The following is a 22,325-nucleotide window of genomic DNA, read 5'->3' on the forward strand; positions in this document are numbered from 1 at the left end:
GTTCATAGCCTGGTATACCCCAACCTGCTACAGTTGGTTTGGTATGTGAGCTGTGTGGGAGGCTGTTCATAGCCTGGTATACGACAACTAGAGTTGGTTTGGTATGTGAGCTGTGTGAGAGGCTGTTCATAGCCTGGTATACCCCAACCTGCTACAGTTGGTTTGGTACGTGATCTGTGTGGGAGGCTGTTCATAGCCTGGTATACCCCAACCTGCTACAGTTGGTTTGGTATGTGAGCTGTGTGGGAGGCTGTCCATAGCCTGGTATACCCCAACCTGCTACAGTTGGTTTGGTATGTGAGCTGTGTGGGAGGCTGTTCATAGCCTGGTATACCCCAACCTGCTACAGTTGGTTTGGTATGTGAGCTGTGTGGGAGGCTGTTCATAGCCTGGTATACCCCAACCTGCTACAGTTGGTTTGGTATGTGAGCTGTGTGGGAGGCTGTTCATAGCCTGGTATACCCCAACCTGCTACAGTTGGTTTGGTATGTGAGCTGTGTGGGAGGCTGTTCATAGCCTGGTATACCCCAACCTGCTACAGTTGGTTTGGTATGTGAGCTGTGTGGGAGGCTGTTCATAGCCTGGTATACCCCAACCTGATACAGTTGGTTTGGTATGTGAGCTGTGTGGGAGGCTGTTCATAGCCTGGTATACCCCAACCTGATACAGTTGGTTTGGTATGTGAGCTGTGTGGGAGGCTGTTCATAGCCTGGTATACCCCAACCTGATACAGTTGGTTTGGTATGTGAGCTGTGTGGGAGGCTGTTCATAGCCTGGTATACGCCAACCTGCTACAGTTGGTTTGGTATGTGAGCTTTGTGGGAGGCTGTCCATAGCCTGGTATACCCCAACCTGCTACAGTTGGTTTGGTATGTGAGCTGTGTGGGAGGCTGTCCATAGCCTGGTATACGCCAACCTGCTACAGTTGGTTTGGTATGTGAGCTGTGTGGGAGGCTGTTCATAGCCTGGTATACCCCAACCTGATACAGTTGGTTTGGTATGTGAGCTGTGTGGGAGCCTGTTCATAGCCTGGTATACCCCAACCTGATACAGTTGGTTTGGTATGTGAGCTGTGTGGGAGGCTGTTCATAGCCTGGTATACCACAACTAGAGTTGGTTTGGTATGTGAGCTGTGTGGGAGGCTGTTCATAGCCTGGTATACCACAACTAAAGTTGGTTTGGCAGGGTAGGCCTGATTGAGACTTAGGTTTTTGATGTCTATTCAAACCTGTACTTCGAGAGTCTGTTAATTTAGTAAATACCTTTGTTGATGATGTAACTATTCATAGGATTTTGTCATTCACCTGGAACCCCCTGTCACTGTTAATAAACTGGACAGTATTTTGCCCCTGATCCTGACAGCACTTAAGGCTGTTCCAACATCTGGGCCGTACAACACTCACCTTCCTTCCTTTATTCCTCCCCCACGGTTCTGTTTTCAGTCCCCCTCTTCCCCTTACCTCCATAGGATTGACTGTGATATTGAGCGCTGAGTCATCCCAGACCAGCTCTCTCTCTTTGGTTGTGTCTGAGCTCCTGCCCTCCTGTTGGTGTGTCAGGTGAATACGGTAGATGCCTAGCACAACCACCACCACCAGGGCGGCGATACAGATCACTATCACCACTGTGGCAGCACTGGGGACTCCTGGGGGGTAAGGAAGGTTCATGTTAATATACTGTATGTTAAGTAAATGGTGCACCCACAAGCATATCAACTACTTGGTTATGCACACAACCAAAACATCTCAGGTATTCAGTATGCACACACACATAACGAGAGCATTACACACACACACACACACACACACACACACACACACACACACACACACACACACACACACACACACACACACACACACACACACACACACACACACACAGAGAGAGAGAAGGTCCTAGATCTGTAATGTTGAACTGCTCTGCTGATCTGTACTATACTCTCAAAATAACATCAACACCCTGCCTTCTCTCTCTCTCCTTCAGATAAGATATTATATCATGTGTGTATTCATCCAGCTACAGAGGACTCTTTTAATTGGTAATTTGATTCAGTCTGCTTCCTTATTACAGAGAGAGGGGGAGGGTGTGGGAGAGGAGAAAGAAGAGAGGAGAGAGATAATTTTTTTAACACCAATCCATAGCCTTTGATCTCTCTCATGTTAAAGGCACCCCAGTGTATATACATGAATGCACACAGAATGTTACCGGAGGGTCTGTACGGTCTCCCAACAGAACAATCTACACAGAATGTTACCGGAGAGTCTGTACGGTCTCCCAACAGAACAATCTACACAGAATGTTACCGGAGAGTCTGTACGGTCTCCCAACAGAACAATCTACACAGAATGTTACCGGAGGGTCTGTACGGTCTCCCAACAGAACAATCTACACAGAATGTTACCAGAGAGTCTGTAAGGTCTCCCAACAGTACAATCTACACAGAATGTTAATAGAGAGTCTGTACGGTCTCCCAACAGAACAATCTACACAGAATGTTACTAGAGAGTCTGTACGGTCTCCCAACAGAACAATCTACACAGAATGTTACCAGAGAGTCTGTAAGGTCTCCCAACAGAACAATCTACACAGAATGTTACTAGAGAGTCTGTACGGTCTCCCAACAGAACAATCTACACAGAATGTTACCGGAGAGAGTCTCCCAACGTCTACGGTCTCCCAACAGAACAATCTACACAGAATGTTACCGGAGGGTCTGTACGGTCTCCCAACAATCTACACAGAATGTTACCCGAATCTACACAGAATGTTTACCCGAGAGTCTGTACGGTCTCCCAACAGAACAATCTACACAGAATGTTACCGGAGAGTCTGTACGGTCTCCCAACAGAATAATCTACACAGAATGTTACCCAGACGGTCTCCCAACAGAACAATCTACACAGTCTGTACGGTCTCCCAACTTTAATGTGTTTGAGTTAATGTTTAATTTTTTCTAACTGTATCTAAAGAATGTTTTATTTGCATATGTAATTGTATTGGGTTGTGTTGAATTACGGACTCTCCCAAATGCAGAAGGAATGAATCTACATGTGCAGAATTGTTACATCTTACCTGCATTGCTCTGTACCAAAACAATTGTTGTTAAAGGTAACGTGAACCAGTATTCTTACTAAAAGGTCTCCCCAACATCCCGAGTCATTACTTTGAATCTAAAACAACAGAATGTTACTAGAGAGTCTGTACGGTCTCCCAACAGAACAATCTACACAGAATGTTACCAGGGAGTCTGAGAACAGTACTCTACACAGAATGTTACCCGAGTCTCCCCCAACAGAACAATCTACACAGAATGTTACCAGAGAGTCTGTACGGTCTCCCAACAGAATAATCTACACAATGTTACTAGAGAGTCTGTACGGTCTCCCAACAGAATAATCTACACAGAATGTTACTAGAGAGTCTGTACGGTCTCCCAACAGAACAATCTACACATAATGTTACTAGAGAGTCCCAACAGAATAATCTACACAAAGAATGTTACAGAATAATCAGAATGTTAGTCTGTACGGTCTCCCAACAGAATAATCTACACAGAATGTTACTAGAGAGTCTGTACGGTCTCCCAACAGAACAATCTACACAGAATGTTACTAGAGAGTCTGTACGGTCTCCCAACAGAATAATCTACACAGAATGTTACCAGAGAGTCTGTACGGTCTCCCAACAGAATAATCTACACAGAATGTTACCAGAGAGTCTGTACGGTCTCCCAACAGAATAATGTACACAGAATGTTACCAGGGAGTCTGTACGGTCTCCCAACAGAATAATCTACACAGAATGTTACCAGGGAGTCTGTACGTTCTCCCAACAGAACAATCTACATTATTCACTTCATTAAAGACACCCCTCCATGCACACTTCTCAAGTGTCCTCTCTCCCCTCCCGTTCTCTCTCTTCATATCAGTGTGTCATCTCCTCCCTCTCACTCTCAATGTTTCTTTTGTCCCTCTCTCTCTCTCGCTTTCACCTCCCGCACTCTCTCTCGCTTTCACCTCCCGCACTCTCTCTCGCTTTCACCTCCCGCACTCTCTCTCGCTTTCACCTCCCGCACTCTCTCTCGATTTCACCTCCCGCACTCTCTCTCGATTTCACCTCCCTCTCTCTCTCTTGCTCTCTCGATTTCACCTCCCTCTCTCTCTCTCTCGATTTCATCTCTCTCGATTTCATCTCTCTCGATTTCATCTCTCTCTCTCTCTCTCTCAGCTCCCCCACTCTCTCTCAGCTCCTCCACTCTCTCTCCCTCTCTCAGCTCCCCCCTCTCTCTCTCTCTCTCTCTCAGCTCCCCCTCTCTCTCAGCTCCCCCACTCTCTCAGCTCCCCCACTCTCTCTCTCTCTCAGCTCCCCCTCTCTCTCAGCTCCCCCTCTCTCTCTCACTCTCTCTCTCTCTCTCTCTCTCTCACACACTTTCAGCTCCCTCTCTCTCTCTCTCACACACTTTCTCCTCCCTCTCTCTCACACTTTCACCTCCCTCTCTCTCTCTTGCTTCCACCTCTCGTTTTCACCTCCCTCTCTCTCCCTCTCTCGTTTTCACCTCTCTCTCTTTCACATCTCTCCCTCTCTCATTTTCACTCTCTCTCTCTCTCTCTCTCTCCCTCTCTCTCCCACCCTCTCTCTCTCTCTCCCTCTCTCCTCCCTCTCCCCCTCTCCCTCTCTCCTCCCTCTCTCTCTCTCTCTCTCGCTTTCTCCTCTTCTCTCTCTCACACATTTTTCACTCTCTCTCTCACACTTTCTCCTCCCTCTCTCTTGCTTTCTCCTCCCTCTCTCGCTTTCTCCTCCTCTCTCTCTTTTGCTTTCTCCTCCCTCTCTCTCTTTCTCCTCTTCTCTCTCTCACACTTTCTTCACTCTCTCACACTTTCTCCTCCCTCTCTCTCGCTTTCTCCCCCTCTCTCGCTTTCTCCTCCCTCTCTCTCTCTTTTGCTTTCTCCTCCCTCTCTCTTTTGCTTTCTCCTCACTCTCTCTCTTTCGCTTTCAGCTCTCTCGCTTTCAGCTCCCTCTCTCTCTCTTGCTTTCAGCTCCCTCTCTCTCTCGCTTTCTCCTCTTCTCTCTCTCTCTCACTTTCTCCTCCCTCTCTCTCTCTCTCTCTCTCTCTCTCTCTCTCTCTCTCGCTTTCACCTCCCTCTCTCTCATTTTCACCTCCCTCTCTCTCGCTTTCAGCTCCCTCTATCGCTCGCTTTCAGCTCCCTCTCTCTCTTTCGCTTTCTCCTCCCTCTCTCTTTCGCTTTCGCCTCTCTCTCTCCTAACCCCCTCTCTCTCTTCCAAATCCCTCCCTCTCTTCTAACTCTCTCTCTCCCCCTCTCTCCCTCTCTCTCTCTCTCCCTCTCTGATGGGAAACATATGTTAACATTGTCTACTTCACTTGCTTTGACAATGACCAAAAAATAAACAAAAAAAATTAACAGTAAACATTACACTCACAGAAGTGCCTGTCTTCTCTTGAGAGCCAGGTCTGCCTTCGGAGGCCTTTCTCAATAACAAGGTTATGCTCACTGAGTCTGTCCATAGTCAAAGATATCCTTAAGTTTGGGTCAGTCACAGTGGTCAGATATTTGGCCACTCTCTGTTTAGGGCCAAATAGCATTCTCATTTGCTCTGTTTTTTTGACAATTTTTGTAAATAATATTTTTGTTGTTTTCTCATGATTTGGTTGGTTGGGTGTAATTGTGTTGTCCTGGGGCTCTGTGAGGTCTGTTTGTGTTTGTGAATAGAGCCCCAGGACCAGCTTGCTGAGGGGACTCTTCTCCAGGTTCATATCTCTGCAGATGATGGCTTTGTTATGGAAGGTTTGGGAATCGCTTCCTTTTAGGTGGTTATAGAATTTGATGGCTCTTTTCTGGATTTTCATAAATAGTGGGTATTGGCCTAATTCTGCTCTGCATGCATTATTTGGTGTTTTCGTTGTACACAGAGGATATTTTTGCAGAATTCTGCATGCAGAGTCTCAATTTGGTTTTGGTCCATTTTGTGAATTCTTGGTTGGTGAGCGGACCCCAGACCTCACACCCGTAAAGGGCAATGGGTTCTATAACTGATTCAGGTATTTTTAGCCAGATTCTAATTGGTATGTCAAAATGTATGTTCCTTTTGATGGCATAGAAAGCCCTTCTTGCCTTGTCTCTCAGATCGTTCACAGCTTTGTGGAAGTTACCTGTGAAGCTGATGTTTAGGCCAAGGTATGTATAGTTTGTTGTGTGCTCTAGGGCAACGGTGTCTAGATGGAATTTGTATTTCTGGTCCTTGCGATTGAACCTTTTGGGAACACCATTATTTTTGTATTACTGAGATGTACTGTCAGGGCCAAGGACTGGCATAACCTGATAAGATCTAGGTGCTGCTGTAGGCCCTCCTTGGTTGGTGACAGAAGCACCAGATCATCAGCAAACAGTAGACATTTGACTTCAGATTCTAGTAGGGTGAGGCCGGGTGCTGCAGACTGTTCTAGTGCCCTCGCCAATTCATTGATATATACAGTGAGGGAAAAAAGTATTTGATCCCCTGCTGATTTTGTAAGTTTGCCCACTGACAAAGAAATGATCTATAATTTTAATGGTATGTTTATTTGAACAGTGAGAAACAGAATAACATTAAAAATGTTATAAATTGATTTGCATTTTAATGAGTGAAATAAGTATTTGACCCCCTCTCAGTCAGAAATATTTCCTTCTCCCAGGTGTCTTTTATACAGGTAATGAGCTGAGGTTAGGAGCACACTCTTAAAGGGAGTGCTCCTAATCTCAGTTTGTTACCTGTATAAAGGACACCTGTCCACAGAAGCAATCAATCAATCAGATTCCAGACTCTCCACCATGGCCAAGACTAAAGAGCTCTCTAAGGATGTCAGGGACAAGATTGTAGACCTACACAAGGCTGGAATGGGCTACAAGACCATCGCCAAGCAGCTTGGTGAGAAGGTGACAACAATTGGTGTATTTATTCGCAAATAGAAGAAACACAAAAGAACTGTCAATCTCCCTCGGCCTGGGGCTCCATGCAAGATCTCATCCTCGTGGAGTTGCAATGATCATGAGAACCATGAAAATCATGAGGAATCAGCCCAGAACTACATGGGAGGGTCTTGTCAATGATCTCAAGGCAGCTGGGACCATAGTCACCCAGAAAACAATTAGTAACACACTACGCCGTGAAGGACTGAAATCCTGCAGCGCCCGCAAGGTCCCCCTGCTCAAGTAAGCACATATACATGCCCGTCTGAAGTTTGCCAATAAACATCTGAATTATTCAGAGGACAACTGGGTGAAAGTGTTGTGGTCAGATGAGACCAAAATGGAGCTCTTTGGCATCAACTCAACTCGCCGTGTTTGGAGGAGGAGGAATGCTGCCTATGACCCCAATACACCATCCCCACCGTCAAACATGGAGATGGAAACATTATGCTTTGGGTGTGTTTTTCTGCTAAGGGGACAGGACAACTTCACTGCATCAAAAGGACAATGGACGGGGACATGTACCATCAAATCTTGGGTAAGAACCTCCTTCCCTCAGCCAGGGCATTGAAAATGGGTCGTGGATGGGTATTCCAGCATGACAATGACCCAAAACACACGGCCAAGGTAACAAAGGAGTGGCTCAAGAAGAAGCACATTAAGGTCCTGGAGTGACCTAGCCAGTCTCCAGACCTTAATCCCACAGAAAATCTGTGGAGGGAGCTGAAGGTTCGAGTCGCCAAATGTCAGCCTCGAAACCGCAATGACTTGTAGAAGATCTGCAAAGAGGAGTGGGACAAAATCCCTCCTGAAATGTTGTGAAAACCTGGTGGCCAACTACAAGAAACGTCTGACCTCTGTGAATGCCAACAAGGGTTTTGCCACCAAATACTAAGTCATGTTTTGCAGAGGGGTCAAATACTTATTTCCCTCATTAAAATGCAAATCAATTGATAACATTTTTGACATGTGTTTTTCTGGATTTTTGTTGTTGTTATTCTGTATCTCACTGTTCAAATAAACTTACCATTAGAATTATAGACTGATAATTTCTTTGTCAGTGAGCAAACGTACAAAATCAGCAAGGGATCAAATACTTTTTTCCCTCACTGTATGTTGAAGAGGGTGGGGCTTAAGCTGCATCCCTGTCTCACCACACGGGCCTGTGGGAAGAGATGTGTTTTTTTTGCCTATTTAAACCGCACACTTGTTGTTTGTTTACATGGATTTTAAACGTTGTATGTTTTTCTCTCGCTCTCTCTCTCTCTGTGTGTTCAATAATAGTAGCTATTTACACATGCACGCAGAGTCCTCCCCATTCTCCAATAGCACTGTAGTCCAGTTTCTCTCTCTCTCACACACACACGCACACCACACATACACACATACAAACAGACACAGAGGTGTGTTAAAAGATGTGTTGGGCTGGAACAGAATTAGCCTATGGTAAGTCCTACCTGAGGTTTGTGTGGGGTATAGACTGATGATTCTATAGTCTTACCTGGACCGTGTGTGGGGTATAGACTGTGGACCATGGCCAGATGAGGAACGACTTGCATGAACTGGGACTGGGCTACCATGTGATTGACATGCTCCCCAGCCTCTGATTTGTGGAGTACACTAATCTGGGCGGGGCAAGAATAGAGAGTAAGGTTACAGGTATAATAAATGTCTCAGAAAATATAAGAGTATATTCCAAATAAGGACTATTACACACAGAACCGTCAGAGATTTTCTGGGAAGAGCAAGTTGAAAAGGCTAAGGGTCTCAGGTCAGGAAATGTTTAATGAATTATAATTTCTGGAAGCACAGGAACATTGGAATTCCTGTATTTTTATTGTTCCGCTCTCTAGTCCACTGACCTCCAGGGTGAACTCATTGCTGGTGTAGCGTCCGTTTAGTTCAGAGCAGGTGAGACGGAACTTCCTGTCTGGGGTCTGGGAGGGGTGCCAGTTGTGGTAATGCACCTGCCTGATCACCTGCTCATAATTGGACATGGAGTCCACACCTGAGAGAGATGGTGGACACATTCCTATGCTCACTACCAGTATCATAGATTAGGGGTTATGGATATAGAGGACGATAGGGGTTATGGATATAGAGGACGATAGGGGTTATGGATATAGAGGACGATAGGGGTTATGGATATAGAGGACGATAGGGGTTATGGATATAGAGGACGATAGGGGTTATGGATATACAGGAAGATAGGGGTTATGGTTATAGAGGAAGATAGGGGTTATGGTTATAGAGGACGATAGGGGTTATGGATATAGAGGAAGATAGGGGTTATGGATATAGAGGAAGATAGGGGTTATGGTTATAGAGGAAGATAGGGGTTATGGATATAGAGGAAGATAGGGGTTATGGTTATAGAGGAAGATAGGGGTTATGGATTATAGGAAAATGGAAGATAGGGGTTATGGTTATAGAGGAAGATAGGGGTTATGGTTATAGAGGAAGATAGGGGTTATGGATATAGAGGAAGATAGGGGTTATGGATATAGAGGAAGATGGGGGTTATGGATATAGAGGAAGATAGGGGTTATGGATATAGAGGAAGATAGGGGTTATGGTTATGGAAGATATTATGGATTTAGGGAAGATAGGGGTTATGGATTTAGAGGAAGATAAGGGTTATGGATATTATGGTTAGGGAAGATATGGGGGATTTATAAGATATATAGAGGAAAATGGGGGTTATAGATATATAAGAAGATAGGGGTTATGGGAGGAAGATTATGGTTATAGAGGAAGGGGTTACAATATAGGGGTTATGGTTATAGAGGAAGATAGGGGTTATGGATTTAGAGGAAGATAGGGGTTATGGATATAGAGGAAGATAGGGGTTATGGATATAGAGGAAGATAGGGGTTATGGTTATAGAGGAAGATAGGGGTTATGGTTATAGAGGAAGATAGGGGTTATCAATATAGAGGAAGATAGGGGTTACGGATATAGAGGAAGATTTGGGTTACTGATATTGAGGAAGATAGGGGTTATGGATATAGAGGAAGATAGGGGTTATGGATATAGAGGAAGATAGGGGTTATCGATATAGAGGCAGATGGGGGTTATCGTTATAGAGGAAGATTTGGGTTACTGATATTGAGGAAGATAGGGGTTATGGATATAGAGGAAGATAGGGGTTATCGATATAGAGGAAGATGGGGGTTATGGTTATAGAGGAAGATAAGGGTTATGGTTAGGTGTTTGCATGGTAACATAGATGGAGGCATGCCAGAGGTAGAGTTGGTGTTGGGTAGGAGTCAGAGGTTAGATAGGGATTAGAGGTCAGAAAATGTGACATTTACATGGTAACTTACCGTATATAGATATGCCAGAGGTGGAGTTGGTGGCGTCCAGGTGTTTCCCCAGCAGGGTGCTACGCTGCAGCTGGAGACTCTCCTGCTCTGGCCTCAGCTCCTCCCCCAGCACCAGGATGTCACAGTAGTCCAGGTTATGAATGATCTCCTCCTGGACCCCCGGCCTGCCCGCTGAAACACACACATGTGAGAATGCATGTACACACACACACACACACACACACACACACACACACACACACACACACACACACACACACACACACACACACACACACACACACACACACACACGTGGAGGCTCCTCAGAGGAGCAAGGGGAGAAATCCTTAGTGAATTTCATATAAAAATACAAATTGTAAAACATTTTTAAAAAGTTGTCCTTTTTAGATAAAACTATACTAAATATATTCACGTCACCAAATAATTGATTAAAACACACTATTTTGCAATGAAGGTCTACAGTAGCCTCAACAGTTCTCTGTAGAGTAGCACCATGGTGTAGCCAGAGGACAGCTAGCTTCTGTCTTCTTTTGGGTATATTCGACTTCAATACAAAACCTAGGAGGCTCATGGTTCTCATCCCTTGCATCTCCACCCGGCACAGCCAGAAGAGGACCGGCCACCCCACATATGCTCTCTCTAATTCTCTTTCTTTCTCTCTCTCGGAGGACCTGATCCCTAGTACCATGCCCCAGGACTACCTGACATGATGACTCCTTGCTGTCCCCAGTCCACCTGGCCGTGCTGCTGCTCCAGTTTCAACTGTTCTGCCTTATTATTATTCGACCATGCTGGTCATTTATGAACATTTGAACATCTTGGCCATGTTCTGTTATAATCTCCACCCGGCACAGCCAGAAGAGGACTTGCCACCCCACATAGCCTGGTTCCTCTCTAGGTTTCTTCCTAGGTTTTGGCCTTTCTAGGGAGTTTTTCCTAGCCACCGTGCTTCTACACCTGCATTGCTTGCTGTTTGGGGTTTTAGGCTGGGTTTCTGTACAGCACTTTGAGATATCAGCTGATGTACGAAGGGCTATATAAATACATTTGATTTGATTTGACTTACACAGTAATTATGACAACTTCTGGAGGACGTCCTCCAACCTATCAGAGCTCTTGCAGCATGAACTGACATGTTGTTCACCCAATCAAATGATCAAATAATGAATCTAGTACTGAAAGCACAAGATACAGCTAGCTAACACAGCAGTGCATAAACTGCAGTGAGTAGTTAACTTAAAGAGAGAGAAAGAACAGTTATGAACAGTTGAACATAACTGTTGAACATAACTGAACATAACTGTTGAACAGTTATGAACAAATTTGAATTTCTTCAAAATGAAGGAGAGGCAAGAGAGAGATCGAGATTGTCATTTTTTTCAGTTTCACTTACTTAGCTAGAAAGTGCAGCAAGTGTCACAACCCTGACCTTAGAGATCATTTTAATTGTCTATTTGGTTAGGTCAGGGTGTGACTAGGGTGAGCAATCTATGTTTTCTATTTCTTTGTTGGCCAAGGTATGGTTCCCAATCAGAGGCAGCTGTCTATCGTTGTCTCTGATTGGGGATCATACTTAGGCAGCCTTTTTTCCACCTGCAGTTGATGGGATCTTGTTTTTGTACTGTTGCTTTCCTGCCCTACAGAACTGTGCATTTCGTTTTGTATTTTTTTATTTTATTTGTGTCATCGATAAAAGAAAGATGTATGCCTACCACGCTGCCCCTTGGTCTACTCCTTCCAATGACGAGCGTAACAGCAAGCTTGTTAAGCCTACTCAAACAACCTGCTAAAACAGAGGGATGCTATGTTAGCTTGCTGGCTATGACTAGCCAACACAACACTGGAACTCTTCCAAGTCAAGGTAAGCTTTTAGTATTACTAATTTATTGTCACTGGGGCCCGCCGGTGTAACTGTTAAACTGCTACCTGACTATACACTGTAACGTTACTGCATGATTTTAGCGGGTTTACTAACGTGTTACTATTAGTTATTTTAGCTATGTTGACTATGACGTTAGCTTAGCTAATATGCGACTCGTTTCAGGAAATTTGGCGTATGTGGCGTGTCACACACTTTTAATTTTTTATCAAAATGCGTTTTTTGGCAGAAATTCCTTCTTGAACATGTGAATTTCATGTGCCTTAACTTCTTCGATATAGGGCGATATAGGGCGCTCTTTTAATTTTTGGATAAAAAACGTTCCCGTTTTAAACAAGATATTTTGTCACGAAAAGATGCTCGACTATGCATATAATTGAAAGCTTTGGAAAGAAAACACTCTGACGTTTCCAAAACTGCAAAGATATTATCTGTGAGTGCCACAGAACTGATGCTACAGGCGAAACCAAGATGAAATTTCAAACAGGAAATGGCCCAGATTTTGAGGGCACTGTGTTCCAATGTCTCCTTATAGGGGCGGCAGGGTAGCCTAGTGGTTAGCGCGTGGGACTAGAAACCAAAAGGTTGCAAGTTCAAATCCCCAAGCTGACAAGGTACAAATCTGTCATTCTGCCCCTGAACAGGCAGTTAACCCACTGTTCCTAGGCTGTCATTGAAAATAAGAATTTGTTCTTAACTGACTTGCCTCGTAAAATAAAGGTAAAACATTTAAATATGGCTGTGAATGAGCCTACATTTTTTGTCGTTTCCCCAAGGTGTCTGCAGCATTGTGACGTATTTGTAGGCATATCGTTGGAAGATTGACCATAAGAGACTACATTTACCAGGTGTCCTCTGTCGAAATTATTGCGTAATCTCCAGCTGCGTGCATTTTACCATTTGCTTCAGAGGAGAAAGTCAACTGACACGAATGATTCATCATCAAATAGATATGTGAAAAACACCTTGAGGATTGATTCTAAACAATGTTTGCCATGTTTCTGTCGATATTATGGAGTTTATTTGGAAAGAAGTTTGGCGTTGTAATGACTGAATTTTCAGTTTTTTTTCTTAGCCAAACGTGATGAACAAAATGGAGCGATTTCTCCTACACAAATAATATTTTTGGAAAAACTGAACATTTGCTATCTAACTGAGAGTCTCATTGAAAACATCCGAAGTTCTTCAAAGGTAAATTATTTTATTTGAATGCTTTTCTTGTTTTTGTGAAAATGTTGCCTGCTGAATGCTAGGCTTAATGCTTTGCTAGCTAAATGCTTGTGTAGCTATGGTTGAAAAGCATTTTTGAAAATCTGAGATGACAGTGTTGTTAACAAAAGGCTAAGCTTGTGAGCCAACATATTTATTTCATTTGCGATTTTCATGAATAGTTAACGTTGCGTTATGGTAATGAGCTTGAGGCTATAATTACGCTCCCGGATACGGGATTGCTCGTCGTAACAGGTTAAGGTATGATATAGAACTTTGTAGCTGAGTCTCTGCTTTAATCCAATGTAAAAAACACAATTTAAAACGCTACATAAGACTGATTTGAACCGGTTGGTCACTTATTGTGACAACGATGTAGGATGTGTTTAGTGGAAAGGTTTTTACGCCTGGTCACATACAGCTGATGTGTTGTGCATTAAAGTTCACAAACAAAGGAAAAAGGTGAGAGCAGAGCACATAGATGCGAGAAGGAATGCAACGTGGCTGCTATGAATGTGAACTGTGTTTATGCGTGACCAGGGGTGTTATTCATTCCGCCGATTCTGTTGACAAACATTTCTTAAACGGAAGCAAAGAGAGCGAAACGGTGATAAACATACCTGAATTTGTTCAATAGAAACTCTCTTGTTAAACGGTTGGACTAATGATTGCACCTAAGATATGCTAGATGCACGCAAAAGTTTGCAAGGCGGTATTGAATGTCACCTAAACTTTTTCTCTCGACATGTGTGCAGGTCGGCTAGGCTAGGTTATAGCAACCTCATGATGGGTATCGGGAAAATTAGATTATCATGTAGTAGCCTAAACCCATCGATGTTACATTGAACTGGGTGAATGAATGAGAGTCATCCAATATGCTGTAAAGAAATAAGGCAATGCTCATAAGATGTTTTTGTCCTCCCTCAATTTAAACTGCACTGACCTCCACACACACACACACACACACACACACACACACACACACACACACACACACACACACACACACACACACACACACACACACACACACACACACACACACACACACACACACACACACACACACACACACACACACACACACACAGTATTCCGAACTGTGCAAATTAACTCAACTAAACTTAATTTACCCTAATGAAAATTGTATCACCATCTACAAAAATGTCCATTAATGACAAAGCACATACATTTCCTATTGCTGCAGGATTATTTTCCTGCTGTGAGAAGCAGGGTCAAATTAAGATCTGTACACAACAACATTATCCAAGACAAAAATGTTTCATTCTACAATTCCATACTAACAAACTTAAACTAACAAACTATTTTAGCCAAAACACAGTTCAAACACGCCCTCTATCGCTACACAATCAGCCAGCCTGATGTCACAGAGTCTGCTGTACAGCCTGCTAACCGGTAAGACAGGTCTCTGTAGCGCTCCATGCCTCTCAGCCTGCTGTGTTCTCTCCTGGGTGGGCTAACACCTGCCATGCCCACTCCACAGCCTCCCTACGGTGAGGCACTCATCAGAGCAGGGGCTGTCCCTGGAACAGCAGTGTTCCCGGGAGATTCTGGGTCTCCTCTATCCCTGGCTGAGGCTTGATTGATTGCAGAGCTGTGCTAACTGGGGGAAGGAGGGGAAACATCTGGAGCTGAGTAGACCCCCTGAGACACACAGACAGAGAGAGATGGAGGGAGGGGAGAGGGAAAGTTAAGAAATAACTGGAGACACAGTGGAGAGCATGTGCTGGTGGTAAGGAAAGAGTATGAGAGACTAACAAAGAAAGAGAAAAGGAGAATAAGTGGGCAAGCAGTGAAACCAGAGAGAGAGAGAGAGAGAGAGAGAGAGAGAGAGAGAGAGAGAGAGACACACAGACAGACAGACAGACAGACAGACAGACAGACAGACAGACAGACAGACAGACAGACAGACAGACAGACAGACAGACAGACAGACAGACAGACAGACAGAGACAGTGTATGACCATATTAGAGACACATATTTCCCTCAGATTACACAAAGAATTTGAAAACAAATCCAATTTTGATAAACTCGCATATCTACTGAGTGAAATTCCACTGTGTGCCATCACAGCAGCAAGATTTGTGACCTGTTGCTACAAGAAAAGGGCAACCAGTGAAGAACAAACACCATTGTAAATGCAACCCATATTTAAGCTTATTTATTTTCCCTTGTGTACCCTTAACCATTTGTACATCGTTGCAACACTGTAAATATACGTAATATGACATTTGTATTGTCTTTATTGTTTTGAAACTTCTGTATGTGTAATGTTTACTGTTACTTTTTATTTCACTTTTGTATATTATCTACCTCACTTGCTTTGACAATGTTAACACGTTTCCCATGCCAATAAAGCCCCTTGAATTGAATTGAATTATCAGAGAGAGAGACAGTTAGTGCTAAATACGGCTGCTAGAATCCTGACTCGAACCAAACATTTGATCATATTACTCCAGTGCTCGCCTCCCTACACTGGCTTCCTGTCAAGGCAAGGGCTGATTTCAAGGTCTTACTGTTAACCTACAAAGCATTACATGGGCTTGCTCCTACCTATCTCTCTGATTTGGTCCTGCCGTACATACCTACACGTACGCTACGGTCACAAGACGCAGGCCTCCTAATTGTCCCTAGAATTTCTAAGCAAACAGCTGTAGGCAGGGCTTTCTCCTATAGAGGTCCATTTTTATGGAACGGTCTGCCTACCCACGCGAGAGACGCAAACTCGGTCTCAACCTTTAAGTCTTTACTGAAGACTCATCTCTTCAGTGGGTCATATGATTGAGTGTATTCTGGCCCAGGAGTGTGAAGGTGAACGGAAAGGCTCTGGAGCAACTAACCGCTCTGGCCTGTTCCCCTCTTTCCACTGGGATTCTCTGCCTCTAACCCTATTACAGGGGCTGAGTCACTGGCTTACTGGTGCTCTTCCATGCCGTCCCTAGGAGGGGTGCGTCACTTGAGTGGGTTGAGTCACTGATGTGATCTTCCTGTCTGGGTTGGCGCCCCCCTTGGGTTGTGCCGTGGCGGAGATCTTTGTGGGCTCTACTCGGCCTTGTCTCACTCCTCTCTTTGCTTGGAATATCGCTTTATGCTTTCTGTGACTAGTTTCTGACCTAACATAATAATATGTTCTGCTTTCGCCGAAAAGCTTTTTTGAAATCGGACACTGTGGTTGGATTAACAAGAATTTTATCTTTAAAATGGTGCCTAATACTTGTATGCTTGAGAAAATTGAATTATGAGATTTCTGTTGATTGAATTTGGCGCCCTGCAATTTCATTTGCTGTTGGCGAGGGATTCCGCTAGCGGAACGGGGTTAACCAGTCCTAGTCAGGTTAGTGACTGGTGACCCTTTCTCCACACTAAGTACCTGTCTAATCCTGCTGTGTGAGCCAAACGTATGACTTCTAAAGGAACTGTGAATGGAGGGGGAGGCAGAACAGAGCTGGCCTGTACTACTGGCCTTAAGACTTGCTCTCCCTCCCTCTCTCCTACTCTCCCCAGCATCTACAGGCCAGCCCCCTGCTGACTAAGACCTCTGCTTACCACACAAATGATTATATGGGTTCCTGCCTGGCTGAACTGCAAATGGAAATGACATTTTAATACCAGCTCTTGTCTTCTCAGAGCGGAGACTGGGATCAACACGGAACAGCTCTGACTCAGACTTGACGCTTTAGCTGCCAATTAGACAGCGATAACCAGAGATTTCACTCGCTCCATTGCCAGGGAGTTGGAAAAAAACCCTGCATCGCTTTCAGGACTCAGACTCTCTCTTTCCTCATCATGTTCTGCCTCTGAAATGGATACCACAGCTGGAAGCTATAGATTAACCAAGTCTTCTGTGACTAGGAGTGTGTGGCTAATGGTGTGTGTGTGTGTGTTTGTGTAGAGAGGAGTTGATGAAATTCTGTAATAAGAGAAGATGTTGTACACTCCAGAGTTTAATCAAATAGTTTAGGGGTTCTGTCCCCTTTCGGACCATATCATCATTACCCCTCTGCTGTACTCTGTCTATTGATCTCTCTCTGTCGCTCTGGTTTGCACCCAGTGTCTATCCATTTCTCTACCTCTCTCTCTCTCTCTCTCTCACACACACACACACACACACACACCTCTATGCCTGTACCGTGTACCTGTATGGTGTGAGGCTGTGTCTCCCTTGGTGACAGTACTGATGATGTGAAGGTCCTGGAACAGAGTGAGTCCGGCTGGTCCTCTGAGGTCAGCTGCTGGCCTGGTCAGTCTGTCCACCCCAGCTATGGTGATCCTGGGTTCACTGGGCTGCAGCACCATCACCACTGCATCGATGTCCGGGATGGAGATACACGTGTCCTCCCCAAAACATCTTGGAGATGGAGGGAAGGGAAGGGTTGAATCTGATTAAATTGCATGTGAATGTACTGCATGTTTCAGTATGTTTGCCTGGGTATCACTTTAGGTAAGTGTGAAATATCAGAGCCATTGTGCCCTTAGAATGCTTAGATACTTTGAGAATGTGTGTGTGGGTTAATTCCAGGAATCAGCAAACTTGGAAGTTTAAATAAGCCTCCCGAAGTACACTGAGGGGTGGTGAGGCTGACCGGACTGAGACAGACTCCCAGAGAGCAACGACACACAGACAGTGATGCAGATATCTGACATAGACATGCAAAAAACAATCTGACACATACTGCATAAACAATACAGACTAGACATCAATCAACGAGAGAGAGAGAGAGAGAGAGAGAGAGAGGCTGAGGAGAGAGAGAGAGAGAGAGAGAGAGAGAGAGAGAGAGAGAGAGAGAGAGAGAGAGAGAGAGAGAGAGAGAGAGAGGCTGAGGAGAGAGAGAGACAGAGGGAGACAGAGAAAGGGAGGCTGAGGAGAGAGAGAGATATACAGTGAGAGATACAGAGATAGAGGGAGACAGAGAGATACAGAGATAGAGAGAGAAAGGGAGGAGGAGAGAGAGCTGTGAAAGCTTGTAGCAAGTAGAGGGATGTTTTTCACATACATCTAGTTACAGAGGAGGGAGATGAACATCTGTCAATGTCTGGGAATGGGAGAGGGAAGAAAAAAAAATGTTGCACGACAACAGCTCTTTGTTCTGTTTGAGCTTTGCATAAGGAGGCTCTGACTCGTTCATAATTACCTGTGATTACCCATCACACCAGTTTGCTGCTAGACTATTTCATGTTTTATTTCATGCCTAAACACCGCTGTAAACTTCATCACATAGCACTAATACACAGGGGTTGCAGAACCATATTTCCCCTTTTCTGGTGTTTTCAGTCAAGCGTGGTATAGTCTACTCTCCCTTTTTCTCTTAAGCATTGAGCCGCATGTTGTGTCTTTCCCCTCCTCAGCAGGGGATTGTTGTGGAGAGGAGGCAGACACAGTGGAGCAGCAGGGTATTGTTGTGCAGAGGAGGCAGACAGTGGAGCTGCATGGTATTGTTGTGCAGAGGAGGCAGACAGTGGAGCTGCATGGTATTGTTGTGCAGAGGAGGCAGACAGTGGAGCAGCAGGGTATTGTTGTGGAGAGGAGGCAGACACAGTGGAGCAGCATGGTATTGTTGTGGAGAGGAGGCAGACAGTGGAGCAGCATGGTATTGTTGTGCAGAGGAGGCAGACAGTGGAGCAGCATGGTATTGTTGTGCAGAGGAGGCAGACACAGTGGAGCAGCATGGTATTGTTGTGGAGAGGAGGCAGACACAGTGGAGCAGCATGGTATTGTTGTGGAGAGGAGGCAGACACAGTGGAGCAGCATGGTATTGTTGTGCAGAGGAGGCAGACAGTGGAGCAGCAGGGTATTGTTGTGGAGAGGAGGCAGACAGTGGAGCAGCATGGTATTGTTGTGCAGAGGAGGCAGACAGTGGAGCAGCATGGTATTGTTGTGCAGAGGAGGCAGACACAGTGGAGCAGCATGGTATTGTTGTGGAGAGGAGGCAGACACAGTGGAGCAGCATGGTATTGTTGTGGAGAGGAGGCAGACACAGTGGAGCAGCATGGTATTGTTGTGCAGAGGAGGCAGACAGTGGAGCAGCAGGGTATTGTTGTGGAGAGGAGGCAGACAGTGGAGCAGCATGGTATTGTTGTGCAGAGGAGGCAGACAGTGGAGCAGCATGGTATTGTTGTGCAGAGGAGGCAGACACAGTGGAGCAGCATGGTATTGTTGTGGAGAGGAGGCAGACACAGTGGAGCAGCATGGTATTGTTGTGGAGAGGAGGCAGACACAGTGGAGCAGCATGGTATTGTTGTGCAGAGGAGGCAGACAGTGGAGCAGCAGGGTATTGTTGTGGAGAGGAGGCAGACAGTGGAGCAGCATGGTATTGTTGTGCAGAGGAGGCAGACACAGTGGAGCAGCATGGTATTGTTGTGGAGAGGAGGCAGACACAGTGGAGCAGCATGGTATTGTTGTGGAGAGGAGGCAGACACAGTGGAGCAGCATGGTATTGTTGTGCAGAGGAGGCAGACAGTGGAGCAGCAGGGTATTGTTGTGGAGAGGAGGCAGACAGTGGAGCAGCATGGTATTGTTGTGCAGAGGAGGCAGACAGTGGAGCAGCATGGTATTGTTGTGCAGAGGAGGCAGACACAGTGGAGCAGCATGGTATTGTTGTGGAGAGGAGGCAGACACAGTGGAGCAGCATGGTATTGTTGTGGAGAGGAGGCAGACACAGTGGAGCAGCATGGTATTGTTGTGCAGAGGAGGCAGACAGTGGAGCAGCAGGGTATTGTTGTGGAGAGGAGGCAGACAGTGGAGCAGCATGGTATTGTTGTGCAGAGGAGGCAGACAGTGGAGCAGCATGGTATTGTTGTGCAGAGGAGGCAGACACAGTGGAGCAGCATGGTATTGTTGTGGAGAGGAGGCAGACACAGTGGAGCAGCATGGTATTGTTGTGGAGAGGAGGCAGACACAGTGGAGCAGCATGGTATTGTTGTGGAGAGGAGGCAGACAGTGGAGCAGCATGGTATTGTTGTGCAGAGGAGGCAGACAGTGGAGCAGCAGGGTATTGTTGTGGAGAGGAGGCAGACAGTGGAGCAGCAGGGTATTGTTGTGGAGAGGAGGCAGACAGTGGAGCAGCATGGTATTGTTGTGCAGAGGAGGCAGACAGTGGAGCAGCATGGTATTGTTGTGCAGAGGAGGCAGACAGTGGAGCAGCAGGGTATTGTTGTGGAGAGGAGGCAGACAGTGGAGCAGCATGGTATTGTTGTGGAGAGGAGGCAGACAGTGGAGCAGCATGGTATTGTTGTGGAGAGGAGGCAGACAGTGGAGCAGCAGGGTATTGTTGTGGAGAGGAGGCAGACAGTGGAGCAGCATGGTATTGTTGTGGAGAGGAGGCATACAGTGAAGCAGCATGGTATTGTTGTGGAGAGGAGGCAGACAGTGGAGCAGCATGATATTGTTGTGGAGAGGAGGCAGACAGTGGAGCAGCATGGTATTGTTGTGGAGAGGAGGCAGACACAGTGGAGCAGCATGGTATTGTTGTGGAGAGGAGGCAGACAGTGGAGCAGCATGGTATTGTTGTGGAGAGGAGGCAGACAGTGGAGCAGCATGGTATTGTTGTGGAGAGGAGGCAGACAGTGGAGCAGCATGGTATTGTTGTGGAGAGGATGCAGACACAGTGGAGCGGCAGGGTATTGTTGTGGAGAGAAGGCAGAGACAGTGGAGTGGCAGGGTATTGTTGTAGAGAGGGGCCAGAGACAGTGGAGCGGCAGGGTATTGTTGTAGAGAGGAGGCAGAGACAGTGGAGCAGCAGGGTATTGTCTTAGAGAGGGGCCAGAGACTGTGGAGCGGCAGGGTATTGTTGTGGAGAGGAGACAGTGGAGCAGCAGGGTATTGTTGTGGAGAGTAGACAGTGGAGCAGCAGGGTATTGTTGTGGAGAGCAGGCAGAGACAGTGGAGCGGCATGGTATTGTTGTGGAGAGGAGACAGTGGAGCAGCAGGGTATTGTTGTGGAGAGGAGGCAGAGACAGTGGAGCGGCATGGTATTGTTGTGGAGAGGAGACAGTGGAGCAGCAGGGTATTGTTGTGGAGAGGAGGCAGAGACAGTGGAGCATGGAGACTTAGCATGGGTGGGCCACGGTGAGTACTTGGACCCGAGCCAAATGAATTAAAGAAAATGTGACAAGGTAGAATAAAGGCCCTGCATAGATTAACACTAGTTACTTGTTCCTGATGGTTGCAGTAATTGCATTATTAAATTGAAAACACGCTTGAGTGTATTTTAAGGAATTAATGAACGACTCTATTTATTTGTTTACAATGATGCCACTTGCGGGGAAATTTCCAGCAAATAGCAGATCTTGTGTTTTGGCTGTGGCCTAATAGACAGTCTGCTCTGCAGGCTTGTTTACTGGATATTGTTTTAAATGAATTCTGTACACATTCATCAATGCCTGCTGATTTACACATTATTGCTGTCAAAGCTTGTCTAAGACGACTACCAGACCCTCTCTTTGTGAGCCACAGCTGGATCGTAACAAGGTTCACAGGCAGTGCAGACCACTGGATAGACTGCTCACCACAGCCCCAGCCACCCGCCTACACACAACCAGAAAACTTTATTAAACCACATCGAGAAATACACAATCTTAAGCATAGTTAGCATAATGTACTCATTTCTAATTGGTGTGCCTGCAGCCCAGTCGACCCCTCCTCTTCCTGCCCCCCTTCCTTGCTAGGCTAGCTGAAGGGATGGGCCCGCAGCCCTGCGTCGAACCCAATAGGGGGGCGGAGTACACCCCTCCAGGGCTGAGCTGTGGGGGGCTGCACATATTTAAACCTGCAATGAATATTCAACACAACCCGCCAGGGATGGCTGTTATACAATACCATCCAGCCACGCTCTGTCTCTCTCTCTCTCACTGTCCTCTGGCAAAACCCAGACGGAATTATTAATAAATAACATGAAAATGTAAAAACTTGCCCCAGGAGG

The 22,325-nt window shown here is 45.7% G+C and overlaps 1 protein-coding gene across 1 annotated transcript in view; it reads right to left on the bottom strand.

Moving 5' to 3' along the window:
- Window positions 1-22,325, bottom strand: part of LOC135545084 (calsyntenin-2-like) — a 496,007-nt gene that overhangs the window by 4,257 nt on the left and 469,425 nt on the right. Inside the window, exons 12-16 of the mRNA XM_064972725.1 lie at window positions 17,544-17,755; window positions 10,295-10,465; window positions 8,831-8,976; window positions 8,470-8,593; window positions 1,461-1,645 (exon numbers count right to left, since the gene is read on the bottom strand). Of these exons, the coding sequence (XP_064828797.1) occupies window positions 1,461-1,645; window positions 8,470-8,593; window positions 8,831-8,976; window positions 10,295-10,465; window positions 17,544-17,755 (838 nt within the window). The remainder of the gene's footprint in view (window positions 1-1,460; window positions 1,646-8,469; window positions 8,594-8,830; window positions 8,977-10,294; window positions 10,466-17,543; window positions 17,756-22,325) is intronic.

This window comes from Oncorhynchus masou, chromosome 9 (assembly GCF_036934945.1).
Source record: "Oncorhynchus masou masou isolate Uvic2021 chromosome 9, UVic_Omas_1.1, whole genome shotgun sequence".
Classification (NCBI taxonomy): domain Eukaryota; kingdom Metazoa; phylum Chordata; class Actinopteri; order Salmoniformes; family Salmonidae; genus Oncorhynchus; species Oncorhynchus masou.